The 21266-nt window shown below is 43.8% G+C and overlaps 2 protein-coding genes across 2 annotated transcripts in view; both read left to right on the forward strand.

The window, feature by feature from the left end:
* Positions 1-815: 815 nt before the first annotated feature.
* T265_10255 (hypothetical protein) lies at positions 816-17061 on the forward strand (the record flags this gene model as incomplete). Its single annotated transcript, XM_009176574.1, has 3 exons — positions 816-1719; positions 7975-8465; positions 16794-17061. The coding sequence occupies 2 exons, from the start codon at positions 865-867 to the stop codon at positions 8449-8451; spliced, it is 1332 nt and encodes a 443-aa protein (XP_009174838.1).
* A 749-nt stretch (positions 17062-17810) lies between these two features.
* T265_10256 (hypothetical protein) overlaps positions 17811-21266 on the forward strand; it is a gene marked incomplete at both ends in the record, with an annotated part of 23080 nt that continues 19624 nt past the window's right edge. The window contains one exon of the mRNA XM_009176575.1: positions 17811-17876. Within this exon, the coding sequence (XP_009174839.1) occupies positions 17811-17876 (66 nt within the window). The remainder of the gene's footprint in view (positions 17877-21266) is intronic.

The raw sequence follows: 21266 nt of genomic DNA on the forward strand, positions 1-21266 counted from the left end.
ACAGTTTTCAGCAAATTTAGTGTTGCGTTCCATCCAACCAATGTACTGCGATATCCCGAAAATCGCCCCGATAAAAAAATGGGACAGCCTTCATTCAGCGCATTGAGTTAGAGAATTTTACAAACGAGAGTTTCAACTGGGATTTGGTTAAGCCTCTCCTTAAAACCCATTTAGTTTGAAAATGAGTGTATCCCGCGAAGTCAGTTCCCTTTTTTTATACCTTCACTGATTTCTCTTGGGTTAAAGTGCAGACAACTGAGGCTGCCCGGATATCAAGTTCGACGTGGTATCAGGCACTTTGCCCGACAGGTCAATAAACTTTATTCATCCCAAATTAGAGAGGGAAATTTCATTGCCTAAATATATTGCTTATAACGAAGGTATAAAATATACCAATTGCTAGATCTAGGTGCAGAACCTTATGAGCATCACATGAGGATTGACTTCTCGAGTACATGAGAGCGCAAAACCCGTCTAAAGTCTCATTTGCAAAAAAAGTACTTTAAAGCACTAAACCAAATGGGTTCCATTTATGTTAGCTTTGTTAGGACTAATCTGTATTCCATCCATAACCGCTGAATTCCTGAGTTTCTGACTTAACTAACATCAGAGTGGTTTTTTGTCCCCGTTTATCTGGTCCGGTGCTGTTAACCTAAAGGGTGACGACTTTACTGTGATTTACAGGATAATGAGGACTTCACCATAGGATTAGAGACCAGGTGAACCAGTTGCTTGTCAGGCCAGATCATTTCTGTGTCACGCGGCATGACGAACGGTTCAAAATCAACACCAAAGAAAAATCGTTACTTGTATCGATCACCGCACACCTTGGATTGACTAGGTAGTCCCTGACTGTACTGACCTATGCAACAGCGGAAAACTATGCGGCGTAGATCTGTTACACCCCCTGGATTAAGGAACGATTCAAACAGTGAAGGGACGAGATCCGCAAAGGAAATTTTGTTACAGCTGGACCCCAACTTTTCCAGAGCCGTTGGCATTTTGAACAAATATATGCCCAATGAAGACTCCACAACGTACAATCCAGATGACTTGAATCAGAATAAGGCTGTCGGGACTGAGAGTGAAGGGAACTCATTATCTCATGTCAATACCCGCACCAATTCGACTGCGGGTCAGAACCGTATCGAATCTGAGCAAAGAGGCGGATCAACGATGTCCGACTTACACAATACTGAGTACATGGACGAATCTAAGGACATGAAGTCCAAAACTTCTCCCTATGTGAAGTCACCCTCAAGCAGGCTATCCGACGAACCTAGTGCCTCCAGAAGTCCCGCATTACAAGTAGACACCCCGCACAACCCCAAATCTCCAATTTCAGCATCTGATGCTCCAGCGGCTGCTAGATCCATTTCACGTAGTGAACTGCCTAAACCGGCCAAACGGCCGGCTCCAGTGAAGAAAACCACTCAGAGAGCTGCGGCGTATTCACATTCACCACAACCGCCTGTTGTGTCCCGTTCAAATCGACAGGTAGGATCCGATGAAGCCGAGCGACATCTTATTCGAGAGCTTACCCGGGAAGAAAGTGGGGAAAGTGAAGAAAGCGATTTTGAAAGCCATTTTTCCGATGCACTACTGGAACCTGATCCGACAGCGTTACGTGACTTGGATAACGCAAGTCCAAAAACCATAGCCATGTGCAAAAAGCACCAGTGTCATTACTGCTTTTTCGTCTACTTCTCATCTGCAACGGTAAGTCAGATTCAGGTCATTTGTGGACTGATAAGTTTATCGGCCAGAATCTTGCTTGACCTCTCTTTCATCCTGTTGATTCACGAAGAATCACTTCAACAAATCTGTTGATATCTAAACCAACCAGAATTTCTCGTCCCGTTATCGTAATCTAGGCGCCATTAAAAAGCATAAGCCTTATTAACACTTAACAATCCTGCTACGATAAGACAGCTAATTTTTTATTTAAAAAAAAAAGAAAATTCTTGCTTTACATATGCTTATTCTGTGTGCAGTCACTAGTTTCAATGGTTGTCGTCGACAGCTACGGTTGCAACTGCTGACCACTCCAAACTCTATTTTTCACATCAGTTCTCAGTTGTCTAAAAGCAGCATAAGTGTTGAAAAAATACGTTTGTAATAAATCAGCTGATCCAAACTCACCCGTGCATCAATGACTGCCGGAAAACACAACTTCACTCGGTCGACCTGGCCTTCTCGAGTAGTTTCTAGATTTTCCTAAAGACAAGGACAAAACGTGCGCCGTGGTACAGCGTTTCGAGTGCACGAGTGCAGAGGTTTGCTTATCCTACCGCATAACCTGATTGGCTGTTCAGATAGACGAATCAACCGATTCTCACTTGTCGAGTTCTGTGTTGCGACATTGGCATGAAAACTAACAAACCAGTGGTATGTGCGGGTGGTTTAGGTAGTCCCGGCCGCACGATTTCACCGGAGGATGGAGCGAATGCACACTAGTCATAAGCAAGGCTCCGCTGTTGTAAAAAGGTTGCAATGACTGTGGCTTTATACACTAATCAATGTTCTCGCACGGAGAACAGAACTGGCCGACTCATCGGGGTCAGCAATTTCGTGCCATCGATCAATGCGATCGGTTGGCTCTCCTTTAATTTATCCATTCATTTGAGATAAATGGGATAACGAAGTGACCCACTCTGTTATATCCGCATTACCCAGTCTAATCCTAAACTTATCCAAGCAGCTGATATAATTCGATGGGAGATCTTCCAAATGACATTGGAAACATTGATCTTATTTGCCATCCACAGTCAATCGATATTGGGCAGAGACTACAAAATAGTCTAGCCGTACAATGTGTAAGCAGTTTGGAAATTGCATACTGGCAAGCAACTGTGTGGAAACGTGTCTTTTTTAACGAGCAGCCGTGTACTGTCTGATGATTTCATCTGGAATTGACACTTCTGGTGAGGTTTCAAGTTGTGAAATTTTGGGGAACAAAGTCACCGGTTTTTCTGAAGGCGTTGTCCTTATTCCGGGTAGTATTATTTGGCGGAGCAATCAACAATCTCAAAATACCTCACTGATTACACATTTTATACACATTATATTTTATGCATATTACATGGTCGGTTTCTTACTGACGCCGGAAAATGCCTCAACTGACGCCTCATTGAAAGAGCTTTGAAAAACTTTCGTTTGCTCCTTCACGCATGAGCAAGGTTGAAGTGTACGTTTCAAAATCTTTGGTTGCTACAGATCGATCTAACTGGATTATCTTCCGAGATGTGTTTTTGAATTTTATGAAGAAAGAAAGCTGCATGTTAGTGGCTTTCACTGAAATGCGAAACATAGGCAGTTGATCAGGTGTAACCAGAGATGAACAACCTAGATAGCTTATATTCCATCATGTCAAACAAGGTTTGCCAATAACCTTTTTTATCAGGTACATATGTGCGCTACTGATTTTGCAGTGCATGACCCAAGGAATATTTGTATGCGTATATGTATGTATGAAGGACCCTCCACTGTACAATCAGCGAGGACTCGCGTGTTAAAAAGAACGGCACTTTTGCTCATATTGAAAGCACAACTCAGCAATGAGTACCAATCACTATGATTGGATGATCATGCGCCGATATGGTGAATGCAACCCGTGCGTGGTTACCGACTGGATCAACGAAGCTGACTGATAAAGGAATTGTGGGTTCGTAGTAGGATAACCTGATTGGCTGTTCAGATAGACGAATCAACCGGTTCTCACTTGTCGAGTTCTGTGTTGCGACATTGGCATGAAAAAGGAATTGTGGGTTCGTAGTAGGATTCAGGTACTTTCAGTATGCAGCGCAGTTTCTAATCACATATGCACCAAACTGAAGTTGAAATAAACCGATAGTGCCAATTTATGCTTTAAAAAAAGCCTAGAATCACTGAACAGCCGTTCATCCTTATTGCGAATCGTCAGCAGTGTGCATGGGATTTCGAACATACGACCTCCTGGTGAGGGGTCTGAACACTAAACAATTAGGCCAAGGGTAGTTGATTACCAGTATGATTAGCTTGCACTTGGACAGGATATAGCGTCACTGATCGGATGTGAACGCGACCAAAGGAAACCAACAAAAGTCAGCAGCTCCAAGGGTGTCACACTAATTAAATAGTTATCACCTCCTAGAACGAAATACCCTCTGATTCAATAAATTGGGAAGAGTTTGGAACCGATTGACCGATTGAGAAGTCATCGTTTCAGGAGAGCTTGGTAAACAATCGGCAGTTTTTATTTGGGCGAAGTTTCGCTTTTGACAAAAACCTTCATCAGGCCAAGTAAACAGGTCACCAAATTGGCCAGGTTATAAGATAGACGGGGAACCAATCAGTAAGTCAGTCCTCTTCAGATTATCACACTAGATCAATGTTAAGTGTCAATTAACGGCTCTTGTCGGGAAGTGCGGCTGTCAAGCCTGATGAAGCTTTTGTGTCAAAAGCAAAACGTTGCCCCAATAAAAACTACCGATTGTTTACCAAGCTCTTTTGAAACCCTCTGATTCATTTCGAAGACGGCTACACCCTTCCAATGGAACATCACCACCCTCAAGTAGGACGGTACGAGGTTCGTTCTGCGATGTCAGTATTCACACTGGTGGTGACAATGGTTATACAAACGAAGAAACTATTTTGGAAATCTTCACACCATTTGCTCGAAGTATACACTGACTGATTTTCATGCATATCAGAGGAGAACTACCAGCATGTTAGTTTGTCGCAACAAATTGTGATAGCTCTAGTTCTCTAGAAAAATCCTGCTGGCATACCCTTCACTCGGTCGCTCACACTATGAATTTGACATTGAGAACCATTTGTCTGACGGAGCCGCTAAATTCGATCACATTTTCGAGAATTTCTAAAACTCAGTCTGTACCGAAGCTACCGTGAAAAAACACGTCTATTAAATGCGCACTCCAGAAGGGTATAACGCCTCTATCTGAATATTGTAACTGGCCTCTTGAGACTACTACCAGAGGGGAAAACTGTGAGCAAGTTGTTCTGCCAGTTTGATGGAGTATAATCGAATGAAAATGAAGTGCAGTGTCCTACTTCCTTGGGGATGCCAATAGATCTTGATGAGGTTGTCCTTTCTTTCCGAATGAGATGAGCATTAAATGCCTTTCCCATTTAGTGGACAAAAATACGGTCAGATACAGGCTATTTACCGGTAATTTATGACCTTCATCAATTTACGATGGAAGTTATGGATCTATACTGATCATACTGGTGCCCCAAAACGATGAGACCGTAAAATGTGGTCAAATCCTCTAGTCTGAGTGTTTCTTCTTGCTCCAGAAAGGAACAAGAGCTACAATAGAAAATAATTGTGCAAGCTTGCTGTGTTCAACTGTTTCAACAAGACTCGAAATTACTGGTAAATAAATAAACAAATAAATAACAAATACACAGGTAAATAACTATTCTATTACCATAGGTAAGGCCTCGAATTCTCCAGAGGGTAATCAAGCAGTCCTGAAGCTAAACGTTTCTGCTCCCCTAATCCCAACAGCTCATTAGATTAAGGATATTCGCACCACAAGAACTGCTTTGAAGTCCGATTGCACAAGCTGGCTGGCTGCATATTTTTATGGAAAAAATCGATCTTTCCGAGTTGGTCCCTGTTTAATGAGTAAACATCACTTTCTAGTCTTATCATCATGGTGACAGAAATGGATGAGACATGAGAATCGAAATTTCCACGAATCAATGTCCTGATCATAACTGTCAAGATGACTATGAAAGGGTATTTTTGAGGCGATTATTGTGGCCACGGGGGTGTTACAGTCAGATGATTATTATTAGTTTAATTAGTCTGGCCAGAAAGTGATGGCATTCTTCTCACTGAGAACTGTTACGTGACACGTCCCCTGGTGATCTCAACTACACACAAGGAGCTAGGACGGTGCGAGGATCCTACAGTACTTTAGTTGATTGTGGCCGCTTTCATTTCGCGTTGCCATGCCATGGCATTTACACTGTCGAAATTCCTCCAGAAAGATTTCGGGAGGCAGAACGATCCTTTCTTTGGTTGGCAATGGTTGGGCATGCGTAGTCCGTCTTTCATTCGCACGAGCCTTGTTTTTTGCTCTAACATTTTAGATTCGTTTCCACCCGCTGCGATGAGCCAACTCCATTCATTCTAAAAAAGTACCGGTAAACAGAAAGCAACGAACGACTGAGTGGTCGCTCAGTCATGGGGGGTTTCACGCTATATTAGGCCCAGGGTCCCTTTGAAATGTACGCTTCGAGGCTATAAGTGAATCTTGTCGAAAAACATCAGGAATATGACCTTGAAGCTAACCAAACCTAAGACAAGCCAATCATTGAGTGGGGACCACCCTAGGGTGATTTGTTAGCTATCGTGTTAGACGGAGACGGTCTTCGCCACTGGTTGACATCGATTTCAAGTAACAGCACCACTTATACCAAAAGGCAATTAAACCGAATGGAAATTTGCTGAGTAGGCATTTCGAAAAATGATATCCAGATAGGAAAATGTCATAAATGAGATTGCTCCAGTCCCTGAGTAACTCAAGTGGTTTTCTTCCAAGTGGTAACCGATACTTTTCTTTACAACTAGAGAGGTTGGAAATATTTTGTGTGAGTCGAACTCAGCAATGAATAGTGCAGACTTTGTTTGGACAACGAGTTCTGACATCTTTCACTTTTTCACAAGATCTAGTAAACTGATTTTGAATCCTATACGTTGACCCTGAATATTCCACCCTCCCCCAGAAAGAACCGAACAGTCTTTTCCCAAGTGGGATTGCCGTACTGCGGAGTATGTGTGCAAATCAAACGCGGTCAGGATTAGGACATAAGGATCACACACTGGTTTTCAAAAATTTAAGACTGGATTCCCTCTCAAAACAGTTTTTAAAAATTCGCCACGAGTCACCTGTTTGTTCATTTTTCCTGAAATAATGAAAAACAAACTTTTTGATGCTTGTCATTCTAATCCGTGCACCGATTACTTGTGCCAGTCCTGGATAAACCTAGAAAAATCGAACACCTTTATGAAGTGAACGATGGTACCGTGCTGTGATAGTGGTCGCTCGTGGAAACAGCCACCGCGAAACTGACTCAAGGTACAACCACAGACTTTGTGCAAACGTGTAACTTACTTTCGTACATACATATCTTGTTTGATTCACTTCTACTTAACCGTGTAAAGGACAGTTTACAAGAGTAAAATGGGAGTGTTGCGGTGTCCCATGGCATTCTGGCACCCGAGACCCATGTGTACCGCTTTAGGTAGTTCGGTTTTCCCTCACCTTCAGGTGATTTGCTGAAAAGTGGGTGTCAGATGTCATCACTCTCCACTTTGAGCGATACTTTCATCACAAGTGGCCACCGTCACACATCTAAGTACGTTGGACATAGATGGTGAACATGAAAATCGTGTAGCAATGTCACTCCTATCAAACCTTGCGCAAAGCGAACTGTCAGAGCTTCTCGTAGGTACTCTTCTTTTAAGCATGAAACACCTTCCTCCCAGGCGTCCGCTCGTAAGTGTAGTGAGGGACTGAACCACTAACAGTGATGGATTTATATACCAATTTACCATCTCCCGCCTGCAATGTGCAGCTACCTACCCCCCTGCCCCGATCATCGGTGAACGGAACTGCGGCAGCTGCAACCACTGTACGAAGAGTACGCGGTTACTACAGCTGACAATCATGATGATGATGAGGGATTGAACCTTCAGCATTCCACTAAGCGTCGAGTAAACCAGATGTTCTGAATTAATGTCAGCACAGCGCCATTTTACTAATAAAGAAGGATGATAACATGAAGGAAACTGGTTCAGAATTTTTCTACTAGCTGACTAATTTTGAAGAATAAGCTTATTGTAATACAGTGTTGTCTTACAAAAAAAGACATAATATTGAAACGCCTTATCTAAGTGAGCTCCATTATAAATGTTTTCCAGACCACATCCTACCTAAATATTGTATCTTTACCATCCAGGTGGATGAGGACTTAATGCCTTTCCGACGAAAAGCATTCACAGACAAAGTTGCGCGACTAAGTAACCCGGAACACATTCGAGAAGTAAAAGATACCAAGTGCGCCAGGGATGCCTTCGCGGATCGTCGTATCAAATCGATTGAACGCCAATCTGGGACACAAATCCGGCTAAGTGAGATGAACCCAAATGCAGCTTTTATCAAAGGACTACCGAGACGACGTCTCACAATAGCTGGTCCTTCCTTTTCCAATATTGGATGTGCTCTCAACCTATTTGAAGCACTGTTACCGAAGGTTATAAAGACAGCCATTTTCCCCTACCGTCTTCCCCAGGGCGCATCTACACGCTTCTCATCCGGAAATCGAATCAGTTCTGTCCACCATTGGACTTACGGTAGGTGCGATGGTGCGGTCACATTACGCCAACAACTGGATGACAAAGGCGGGTGGAGAAGTTTTCTTGTAACAAACAAGTGATCCCAGCAAGGAAGGTGGGTTCCTAGTTAAACTAGCCTCATTTGAGGGACAAGGAAATAGAAGCACAGCTATTGCATGTAGGTGGATACTGGGGATAGCTGTTCCTGGCTCCCGTTTACAACCACTCTTCTGAGTTATTCTCATCTGGAAATCCGATAGCTAACCAAGTTTGGCTGATATGTTTACCTCTGTGCTGTAATTCCACTTTGGGGGATAACAAGGTTGTTTGATTTCAGAGGTAATACTTCCTTTGATAGAAGACGGAATAGTGGAGGAATTTATTCCTTCCCTAGAGAGGAGCTAAGTATTTACATCAGAGTGACGATAAAGTCCCTATTTTGTCCTGTAGTCCACGAGTACAACTTGTCCATGTTGATACAAAGTAGAACTATCAGAACATCGGCAATTTATTTATACCAGATTTTCCACAAATACTCTCGTTTACGCACGCATTTGATTTTGACAAGAGACTCAACTGGATCCAGTTGATTCTCGCGTTTATGGTGGTCCGCTTATGAGTAGGGTGTTACGTATAGATTATGATCCTCTGGTATTCGTTCTCTAAATTGAACATGCCATATTCGTAGCCAGTGCACCTAACTTCATTTGTGGTCGGACACCAGTGTTTTCAGTTTATCGAATCCCGTTGAGGAGTTGCATGTACCTTCGAGTTTCCAAAACAGCACGCTTTATCCCAAGACACTTTCTGCAGCCTCCAGACGATCTGTTGTTAGCTCGGGGTAACTCAGAAAACACGCATGTAAGGACACAGGTGTACCGCGTACATGCGGTCTAGCAGGCCTGTCTGGGAAACGTTAAGTATGCAGCTGAGTCATCGCAGGCCGGTTCTCTGATGATTGAAAGATAAACACGCACCATTGAGCGTGCATCAAATCAGCCACTAAAGGATTGGGGAGCGGCCACGCACACACGCAAACTCTCTAACACATCGGAGCGGCTACTACATCGTCAAAAATGGACAAGGGAAATAATCCATCCTGCTAAAATCAAGCCAACTTATGACGAGGACTTATTGAACCGTATGGCTCCTTAGTGAAGCCTGTCAGCTAACCTTACAGTGAAGAACTGATACTTTCCTCAAGTGCTAGGGGGAAAAACTTGTTGAAATGGAGTACCCATAGGTTTCTATCTCAGCACGCCGATCCAGTTTTGAAGTTGTTTCGAATACATTACCTTGGGATCAAATGATGATTAATACTAGGTAACCATATGAAAATACCAGCTATAACCACTGTACGACAAGTACGAAATTTTTTCACAGCTAAAGATGATGAGTTGACAACTGGCATGCGCTGCGTGCTGGGTCGGGTGCTTCGCACGTTCAGACGAACAGAGTATGACATCGTCGGAGGAAATGATGAAGACTATGACATTTCTGGTTGCTTTCGGGTGAAAACTTCCTTATAGGTGACAGCTTGGTAGCAAATAAAACTTCGAATTGGAGTCACGTGACAACAGTGTACAATATAAATGAAGGGAAGGTACACCATAGTCCATATGAACGCGTCTCCAGGCCTCACAGAGCCTTTAGATCTATTAAGATGACCGCGCAGGGATTTCTGTTTGTAGTTTGTCTGATGTAGGTAATTGTTTGGGGAAACCAGCATCAACACCTAACCAGAAACTTGCCTATTCTATTCCACGCTGAGCAGATTTCTGGCGCCAACGACCACACTGTTTAGCTGTTTCCCTCTTATTGGGATTCATCACCAATGTGTACCTCACGAAACTCATTGGTGTGTTGCCGCCAAGCAGCGAATTTCTCGATTTACTTTCTCCACCATTCATCTTTGATGCGGTCAAGTTATCGACTCATATAATTTCGAGCATCCTCTGTCTGCTTCTCTTAACCTCTCTCATTGGATGGACGAGAGACTTGTTTGTTCCAGCTAACTTCTGTTTTATGTACTAATTATTGTGATCCAACCAGTCAGGACATCTCGCGCGCAGCTGCTGAATCTAGCTGACTGCTGTTGTTATCGTCTGGGACATCAAGTTGTGCTGCGCTTCCTTCAGCGTGCTGGAGGAACTGAAGGTTGTCAGTGTGGAGGCCGGCTGGAACTGGTACATTAACCGGCTATTGCGGTCTCTGAGATGGCTTGCGCCCATTTTTGCGCACTCATTGATATAGTTGACATAGTGCGACCTACGAAGCATGTTCAAACATGATGCTGGTTGGCTAGTGGCTTCACTCTGGGATGTGATGCACATGTCTCACTGGCGGAGGATAAAGTGATCGAGCGGAGTTACGGTTGCGTGGCTGTGTCCATGTGGCAGTGTTGCCGTTTGAGGCGTAATCTCGCGTCGGCGCGCATGGATAGTGCAAAATATGAGAAGTTGGTCACCGTTGCTCATGGCACTCCCGAAGCAGTGGCGTCCGGGATCACCTGGCCATAGGGATTCATTTCGACCGACACGCTCATTGAAGTCCCCCAGGGAGAAAAACTTGTCCGATTTCGGAACTAATCGCATTAGAGTGTATTTTTGTGTCACGTTTGTAGAAGACAGAACAGAATTCATTTGGGGGTCACACGGAATACTAAAGCGCACGGACATGACAGACGTCGACTTTTGACCGGACAGTGAATCAGGAGCAGAACCAGTCAGAGCGCTGGGTCAACCGGTGACGACAGCCGCCTACGGTAATTCACGTTGGAAGGGAAATGTGAATCGGAATAAACATGAATTGGCGGAACTAAGAGCATAACATGAATCGAATTCGATGTAGAAGTCGTCTCTGTGATAGTCCATTGAGCATAGCGTTGCAGGATGCGCACTAACCCGTAGCTAACTAACATCACCTCGATTGGTGATGAAACGTTTGCAACCAAATTGCCCAGCTCAGCGAACAAACCAACGACCACACTGTTTAGCTGTTTCCCTCTTATTGGGATTCATCACCAATGTGTACCTCACGAAACTCATTGGTGTGTTGCCGCCAGGCAGCGAATTTCTTGATTTACTTTCTCCACCATTCATCTTTGATGCGGTCAAGTTATCGACTCATATAATTTCGAGCATCCTCTGTCTGCTTCTCTTAACCTCTCTCATTGGATGGACGAGAGACTTGTTTGTTCCGGCTAACTTCTGTTTTATGTACTAATTATTGTGATCCAACCAGTCAGGACATCTCGCGCGCAGCTGCTGAATCTAGCTGACTGCTGTTGTTATCGTCTGGGACATCAAGGTGTGCTGCGCTTCCTTCAGCGTGCTGGAGGAACTGAAGGTTGTCAGTGTGGAGGCCGGCTGGAACTGGTACATTAACCGGCTATTGCGGTCTCTGAGATGGCTTGCGCCCATTTTTGCGCACTCATTGATATAGTTGACATAGTGCGACCTACGAAGCATGTTCAAACATGATGCTGGTTGGCTAGTGGCTTCACTCTGGGATGTGATGCACATGTCTCACTGGCGGAGGATAAAGTGATCGAGCGGAGTTACGGTTGCGTGGCTGTGTCCATGTGGCAGTGTTGCCGTTTGAGGCGTAATCTCGCGTCGGCGCGCATGGATAGTGCAAAATATGGGAAGTTGGTCACCGCTGCTCATGGCACTCCCGAAGCAGTGGCGTCCGGGATCACCTGGCCATAGGGATTCATTTCGACCGACACGCTCATTGAAGTCCCCCAGGGAGAAAAACTTGTCCGATTTCGGAACTAATCGCATTAGAGTGTATTTTTGTGTCACGTTTGTAGAAGACAGAACAGAATTCATTTGGGGGTCACACGGAATACTAAAGCGCACGGACATGACAGACGTCGACTTTTGACCGGACAGTGAATCAGGAGCAGAACCAGTCAGAGCGCTGGGTCAACCGGTGACGACAGCCGCCTACGGTAATTCACGTTGGAAGGGAAATGTGAATCGGAATAAACATGAATTGGCGGAACTAAGAGCATAACATGAATCGAATTCGATGTAGAAGTCGTCTCTGTGATAGTCCATTGAGCATAGCGTTGCAGGATGCGCACTAACCCGTAGCTAACTAACACGTAGCTTCCGCCTGTCAATCTCCAATGCAGCGATGCAAGACATGGATAGGTGCCACGGGGTCCTGAGTTGAGCATTTTCTTGGGCGACCGGAAAGATAGTAAGCGATAGTGTGATCCCATCCCTCAATGACACTTTTGCCAATCTACTCGCGCCTGGCGACACAGATCACGCCGTATAAGATTAAACGGTTTCACTCAATGGGGATCTGTCCCCCCTAAAATAGGGCGCAGTAATAAGCCCACCCAGCGTACCCAGATGTCAACAATGCGTATTTTTGGTCTGAAAATGATGCTTGTCATTTTATATTTTGCACGAAGACAGTTCTGCTACGTCTCTGACCTGTTCTGTTAAGCTAATGAGAAGAGAAGTTGCACACTACAACCAACACGGATTAATATCGATTATCTGGACTGATCGAAGTGTGGCCAAAAGTGGGAGCTTTCGTGCTGTTCGCGTCTTTATGGACATGATATAAGTGGGAACGTATTGATCACAGTAGTTCCACCGTGCATAACTATCAAGATCATATTCCTGAAAGTCACCGCAGAATACCCAGTACCTACTGTGACCCTAAAACTCCACCAAAATCTCAATAGGAACCTTGGCAAGCATCCAGGTCGTCAATCATTCAATCACTTTAGCAAAAGCCGATGAGTGTTCAAGCACGCCACAGAAGCACAACCGAATGGGATCAGCATTCAGGCATATCATAGAAGCACGACCGATGTTGATGGATGTTCACTAAACGCCTATCAGGCAGCCTGGATCAATGTCCAGAATTGCCTCGCACGCACTCGCTTGTTGAAATGGAGCCTTTGTATACCCAATTTTCGGTGACTTCCTTTCTGGCACCAGGCACTGGAGTGGGAACAGCAGTTGCATGTAACATTAACATACATCCACGTATGTTTATGCCATCGTTCCACTCAAAGTACGCGATCACCAGAGCCAATAACCGTCTAAACATGAGATTCTGCGCTGGAGCGGAATTTTGAAAACAAGGAGATGGCAAATAAATTCATGTTTTAAAAAACGATTTCATCAGATTGTCCGTTTTACCTTACAGTCAAGGGGAAATGAAGACCAGAGTTATCATCGGGAGCGAAGGTTACCAAACTGACATCTGAATTGCTTATTTCACCACCCCTAATGACAACGGAACTATTTACCATGGTCAAGTTTAGTAACAAATTGGTGGTATGCCACGACACTTATCAATGGTACAGGTTAATCATCCGAAAGTTCCAAACTCTTTTAGAATCTGTTAAAGGAGATTTATCAGTGCTGAATGAGTCATAGTAGTCTCAAATGGAAGTGACTTATTCATCGGAATTTTATGGGAATATTTCGAGTGTTTGTTTTATCTCCATAGAATTGCCACAAAAAAATTGTAACTATATGGCTTCTCTGGTGAAATGTGATGACTATGTTTGGCCGATAGAAGGGCTAGCTAGAGTTACCTAACCCTGATCATGAAATCCGTGCACACATAGGTATGTTGCGTCCCCGTGCGACACTGTCGCGACCATGTTAGTTTCCATGGGCCGCGTACACCTACCAATCTACTGTCTGCAATCTATCTCAGAAGAGCACAGCTTTTTCAGTACTGCCTGTACTTATAGGACTAACTATCTATTGATTATCCCAGTGCTTGATTCCCCGTTGAGAAAGACTTGGAAGGAAGGAGAGTTATTGAAACAATAGTGAAACAAAGTGATATACACTCATTTGCAAACCAATTTGGTTTTGCGAAAGATTCACCTGGAACCTGGATGAATCTCTCATTTATGATGTTGACGAAAACTCGGGGAATGCGTCTTCCTGATGAGCCCCAAGAAGGGTAAAACTGGTCGTAGGCTGTCGAAGGACTTTCAGCAAACTTATGAGTAGTGTATTACGTCTATACTAATAAAAGTGCTCCAATAATGTTACGATATTTGATTGCCAAACCTTATGCATACTTTGAGTAACTGTGACTGCACTCTTGGATAGTGTTCATATAACTTCGCGAAAAGTACAAACTCCTATGTAAAAACCTATTGTTTGTATATCATGGTTGACTGTGGTGTGACGTAAGCTAATAACTTAATTTCTAATCTGATAATCATGTAGGTTTCATATTTATGATAAATATAACGCAAGTATTTAGATTATTTAAATGTGAAACACAATCACGGTGCCGAAGATGTGGGCCGGTTTCACTCAGTTAAGAATCCGAATTGTGCAGTCCAACCACGAGGAAAGAACTAATCTACCCACCTTTGGATTACATTCGGCTGTAACAACGTGTAAACACGCAAACTTTGTCTTGTCAATGAATTTCTCTTTAATCAATACAAACTGTAGGCGATACCAATAAACACACTCATTTACAAGTTGATCCGGTTTTCACGAGAGACTCACCGGAATGTGCTGCACAAAGGCCGCCTCATGTTTCAGTTGGTACGATATTCGAGATATTGCAGTATATTTTTATGAAGGAAACTACTCACAAGGTTGCTGAAAACTCTTCGACAGCCCTTTACTTGACTGCGAATTCTCAGAGAAACCAATTAAAAAGCTCCAATGAAGATGGGAAAGCCAGTGAAAATAGAATCAAACTGGTTCCCAGACCACACTACCTGCTTTTAAGAAGAAATAAATGATCGGACCCCAATTAGTATCTGGTATTCTGTTCTGATCAAGAAGTACCATGTTTAAAACGGGCCTGAATAAAGCTACGTACAACCATTTCTTTAAAAATTAATGAGCTCTACGTAGTTACATAATTTGTAGGATTCAAGCGCACATTACTCTCATTTGAATGGTCCTCCTCTTGTGGGTCCAAACTAAAGGAAGGAAGAATTGAACTCGAGCTTCGCTCTTATTAGAGCTAACCAGCAGTGCATATCCTTAGCCGTGCAGTGATTTGAGCTCCGTACATCTGACATGCTAGGCGAGGGTGTTGCCTCCATCTCGCCAGTGCATGCTAGGTGCGTCTAAATTATCACGTCTGAACAGACGAACCTATTCATGCTTGAGGATCATTCAGCCCTCACATGGAACTCGGAATGACCACTCTGAATGTGGACATCGATGTCAGAATAGACTACCCGGACTTGGGTGGTTGTTATGAAGCTGGGTAGAATTACAGGCGCTTCATATGCTATAAACATTTTGCGCTTTCATTCGTCAGAACTTTGGGTCATCGTAGTAATATAGTTTTTTCCTTCTAACCATAGAATGGGAGAAAATGTTTCATTGTTCTCATATTCTACTTGGCATTCTGCCAAACAAAGAATGAAAGGGACATCATCGTTCGCCTTTGAACTCTTTCAAAAGACAAAATTATAGGGACTCCGTGCTGCAAAGAAGTCACCGAACACCTGAATATTGAAAAGTAAAACAATTCGGATCTTTTCCAGCTAAGTCCCACCAAAAAATTAACCCCCACCACCCAAAAAGAGGATATGAAAGTTGTACTTTTCGTTTTTATTGAAGAGGGTGAAATCGGGACATGTCAATAACAATTTGCATGAAAAGGTCCGTTTTTCGATATCTTTGCCTCCAAACGAACTCACACAAGTAGCTGTCAGCTGAAGATCGATATGTGCCGCATTGACGTTTATTCTGCATTTTGTAGACTTGCCAAAGAGATTCGATGGTTTGTATGTGAGCTCCAGCCGTTGGATCCGCAAAGTTGAAAGTGTCATTTGGTGGCCATTGTTGCATAGACGTTGGTGATGGATCACTCCCTGGCTTTGCAAAAAGACGTATTGCCGTCTACTTGTCATGAACGAGAGTTGAAAGCGTCAGAAAGTTCAGTTAAGGTTTTACGTGCGAACGGAGAAAACTTTTGCATAAAATGAGCCTAGATGCGGATGAGGAATTGTTTTCAGCAAAAGTAGGTCAAGATTGTGTGCGTACACTAAATCGGCAAAAAGTGGCGGGGCTTAACCTCTCGCACATGCACTTTTTGCATTGGTGGCGGAGCTTATCTGGAAAAGATCCAACAACTCTACAAATTGACACAGAAATAGGAACACTAGCAATGGATGTTGCCGCTTGATGACCAGTCCCAGTTTTCTACTACACAGTTGACTTTTCGGTCATATTTACTCCCTTACTTTATCTACGGGTAACTTTCTCTCGCAGAAGGGTCAGTCGGCTCCAACAGTACCCCGAATCGCTGGTCCGTGCCGTAGGTCCGGCAAGGTTCATACCATAAGGTCCATAAGGTAACCAGGTAATTTCCTTACTTCTGACTAAACTTACTACAATCAACATATCTCCCTTAAGCGAGCTGCATTCGTAAATCCCAACCACTCAATTATTCTTTTTCCCGTTTTCAGTGCCTTCTGTTCTCCGTGAAACGGCCGAAGTTCACTCTTTGTGCACTATCGTTTGTCAACTCGTGTCATAAAAACATCCTAATGCATTGTCCAAGTTGGACATATTTTAGTGCACTTTATTCTTTTTCACACACTTCCGTTTGTGGTACAAATTAATTTGTCTGCTCCACTTCATTCGTGTTGTGCTGTTTGCGATGGGTCGGTTGTTCCTTGATCGGAGAGTATTGGGATGACAACGAGGTTGTTTGAGCACTTCTAAGCACTTGGTGTGGTGCACCAGCAAAAACAGCCTGCCTAGTTAACCAACTCCGTAGTTCCGTCTTCCTTGTTGCGCGAGTAATCGCAGTTGTATGGTTCTTTGTATCAGTGACTCCACTTGGAGTTGCTTAAGATGCATGACGCGTCTGTACAAGATAATTGCAGAAACAATACAGAGCATTCATCAAATGACGGGGAACCCGTCATTACTGGAAGACAGGATCTGCTGGTCACACGAGATTTCCTCAACGATATGCGACAAAATGAAGAGGCTTCAAGAAAAAGGTGTGAAAAAACAGTTGTGGTATTTTGCGGCTTTTAGGATGGAAGCATTCAGTTTTATAATATGATGAATGGAACAGTGTTACAGTCCCCTCATTGTAGATGTAGTATTGGCGAATACAGCAAAATTGGACAATGCAAAAACGCGTTTAGTTCTGTGACGGTGGACCAACTAAGAGAAGAGTAGCCAGATTAATTTAAGGAGTTGCTATCTCTATTTGGTAAGGATGGAAAGGGGTTGGAAGCCAAAAAAAAACCGAATCAGAGCCACTGGACGCGACCATAGAAATCGACGTCACTATCAACCGAACCATCAGTTTTCCTGAAGTTTTGTTCCTAATGGTGCCTCACACTGAAGGATAGAGGTAACAGGGGAAAAAATTCTGGAAGCCTTGCAAGTCTTTGCTAAACACAGCAGCAGAACTCCGGTACGTTACAACAACTCGGTGGAAAGTCAAACAATCGAGCATTTTCGAGATGATTCATGGAGTTGTTAAGGCTGATAACGGTGAAGCAAAACGCTGGGAGTTTGTCGTCATGATGGTAGGTAACTTAGAAGAGAAGAAACCAGCTTCAGTGTTTCTGACTTCTTCCAAAGACGTGTTCTTATTTTCAGCTATGTGACTGGTAGTTAGACCTCGCACTGCTACAGCTTTTCTGACGCTTGTTTATCGAAGGGTGGGATTGTGTTTACCCTATGAAACAATGAAAATGCCCATCAGCTATCGGATAGTGTTCGTACTGAATGTAATGTCGCAATCGTTGTGCTTGTCCGTGGACAAAATTTTAGAAGACCACTCTACCTGTTTATCTAGGTCGAATCTATCTCAAACGCAGAATGGAATCTCACTGTATAAATCTGGTAACCGAGATCATCATCATCATCACCATCAACAGCATAACATCAGTGTTCAACACCGATGATTCGCTGCCGTACAGCTGTGGTTTATTTGAAAGCCCTGTTGTGAAGAAAAGAATAGAATTGGACGAGGAAGGGACTTGGTGCTAGCTTACTACAATCATTCCGAGGCGCTACATTTCCAGACACTCATTCGGCTATCTGAATAGAAACTTACAGAAAGATCGCCACTGATATCGGTTGGCAGTCATACTTGTAGCGTCTCCAACCAGGCGCGGTGAGGATCACGAGGTCCCGCAGAGCATGCGGAAATTTGATCGAACGACAGCGATTGCGCTGTGGATCATATAACAGCTGCGCTCCGGCCTGGGAAACATGGACCAGGCTCATTGGTCTCATCCATTGGGCTGGTTAGGCGGTTGACGAAACACGCGTGACGCGTTTGTCCATTTGGTGCAGTCAGGGCCTTAGCTGGGGTGGATATCACTGAGACCGACAGTGTCGATCACTCAGGATAAGCTGGCTTTGTCTGGCAGTGACAGACAATAATGCTACGTAAGCAGTGCGGTAACGAAGTAACGGGATACTTCCGATAACGGAACGGCATGATTTGGAACTAGCGGTGAGATGCCGATCCACTGGTGGGCTACGCAATACGGACAATGGGCTCCTACGAACAAATAGCTTCGTTTGGGTTTTCACATGAAATTCGAAATTCAATTGGGATATGCGGAAGACTTCTTAGGCGCGTAACAACACCGCACCGCGTTTGTCCATTTGGTGCAGTCAGGGCCTTAGCTGGGGTGGATATCACTGAGACCGACAGTGTCGATCACTCAGGATAAGCTGGCTTTGTCTGGCAGTGACAGACAATAATGCTACGTAAGCAGTGCGGTAACGAAGTAACGGGATACTTCCGATAACGGAACGGCATGATTTGGAACTAGCGGTGAGATGCCGATCCACTGGTGGGCTACGCAATACGGACAATGGGCTCCTACGAACAAATAGCTTCGTTTGGGTTTTCACATGAAATTCGAAATTCAATTGGGATATGCGGAAGACTTCTTAGGCGCGTAACACCAAACACCGCACTACGTAGTGTGGAAACGCCTAATTGGGAAGGTCTGACGATGTGCAGCAATTGCAGGAACTGCAGTAGGGTAACCTAGAAAGTTGCTAGATTCTCTGCGCTGGTTCTCAGGCCTCATAGATGCATTTTAACCCTGTTAACTGGCGAAACCACTTGAATCTGAATAGCAAGGCTCGCTTGGTTTTGGGTCCGATACAGGTTATATGATTATCAATCTACCACGTTAAACGTAAGGCCAAGTTGACTCTTTGGGTAAATATTCCAGCACCAAACTTACTGGATGTCTTTACATCTTCCCCGATAGTGTGATTAGTAGTTGTTAGCTCCAACTTGCTATTACGGTCAGCCTTATTGTACAAGCACTGTCTATAACCCATAGAATTGGGTCGTTTGGTTTCAAGAGGATGGGATCCTGCCAAAACGTACATATTTCGAAAGAAACGCTAAAAAGTATTCTATACATTCAGCGGGATAGGGTGCCGTATCTGGCTAAAATCAAGCCCCATGGACTGGTTCTCTCGAGAAATTTGAATCAGCACACCTACGATAATAGATGAAGAAAACCTCAAGAGATGACCGAGAATCATGACTGAGTGTTGGTTGTGTTAGCTGGTTGCCCTAAACGCATCCTTTGTGTTGGTACAATACTGCATGGCATTTTCTGAATATGTACATTATTGAGTATACAAATGTCAGCACCATATACCAGCGAAAATGTATTTGCTACGAGTTTGAGGAACAGACGTCCAAAGAGGCGTTTTAAGACAGGCTAAGATAAAGTTCTAAGCTGTTCAAATTGACTGGCTGCACGGTTTGTAGAATGGGGTGGGTCAATTGCTATTTTCACGATAAAATTAGACACTTTGCTGCTGGGGTTAGTCAACCTACCAGTTAAACGAATCTTTGGTTTTGGACAGCTGGACACATACTCAGTAGATTACTCATCAGCGAGCCGTTTACATTCAATCAATATGTCATTTTGAGTGACCATGAGCAAAACAGTGTCTTTCCTAATAGGTCTCTAGGGCAAGCGAAATGTCCTGTAACAATATCTAAATTACTTCCAACTGTGGTCACTCTAAGCATACATTAATTTTCGATCCCCTATCAAGTACGAAACGCCGATGTGGTTGCTTTTACTTTTTTTCTGATCACGTTCAGCTTAGGACATTCAAACCTCAAGAAGTCACACAAGGAAACATTGCCTACCGGATTACTATCACCACCTACTACAATAACTGCAACTGATATGCATTCAACGTTTGCGATGCTCCTGATTGCGGTATCCCCCTTCTTGATTATCAGTCGTTAACGAGTCGTGCTGCAGATGCCAGCTGAAGTGATTCGGACCGTTACCTTTGCTGGATAGAGAAATCACTTATGCCTACAGAGTTGTCGGAATAAGCACCAGATGGCTTGTAGCGAAGTTAGTTAAACAGGTTTTTCTATTATTAATCCTGTCTAGAGATAGAAGGGGACATTTTGTGCTGCATTGTACAACTTCGAGTGCTGGTATGTCACTGGCCTCAGTAAATGGTGCTAGAAACTCCTAAGTCATCTAAGAAGATGATGTTCCTAAAAAACGGAATAAAAGTGGCACGTATGTCTTACGTTCCTGTTACGTTCCAAGGAATTAAGGCACTACAAGTCGATTATTTCATATTCCAGAACATGCCATAAGCTTTGCATCAAGCTGGAATCAAAACTGAGGGAATCGTCTGGGAAGCCGTGTAACCCACACATGAGTGCGATCGGCATCAACAATACGGAGTTACCACTCGCGGAATTCAGAAGGACGGTTAAGATCACCAACCCTAATTTCTTGTAGGCACCTGAGATGGCTGTAGCGATCCAGTCACCCACATACTTGGCTGTTCAACTCGCAGTCGCTCACTGGATCGCGAGGCTTGTCTTTTTTCTCATAAGCACAGGCACGTTGCATTAAGCTGGCTCATCGGACATCGATTGTCTGCACCGCCCA

Source organism: Opisthorchis viverrini, assembly GCF_000715545.1.
Source record: "Opisthorchis viverrini unplaced genomic scaffold opera_v5_356, whole genome shotgun sequence".
NCBI lineage: Eukaryota > Metazoa > Platyhelminthes > Trematoda > Opisthorchiida > Opisthorchiidae > Opisthorchis > Opisthorchis viverrini.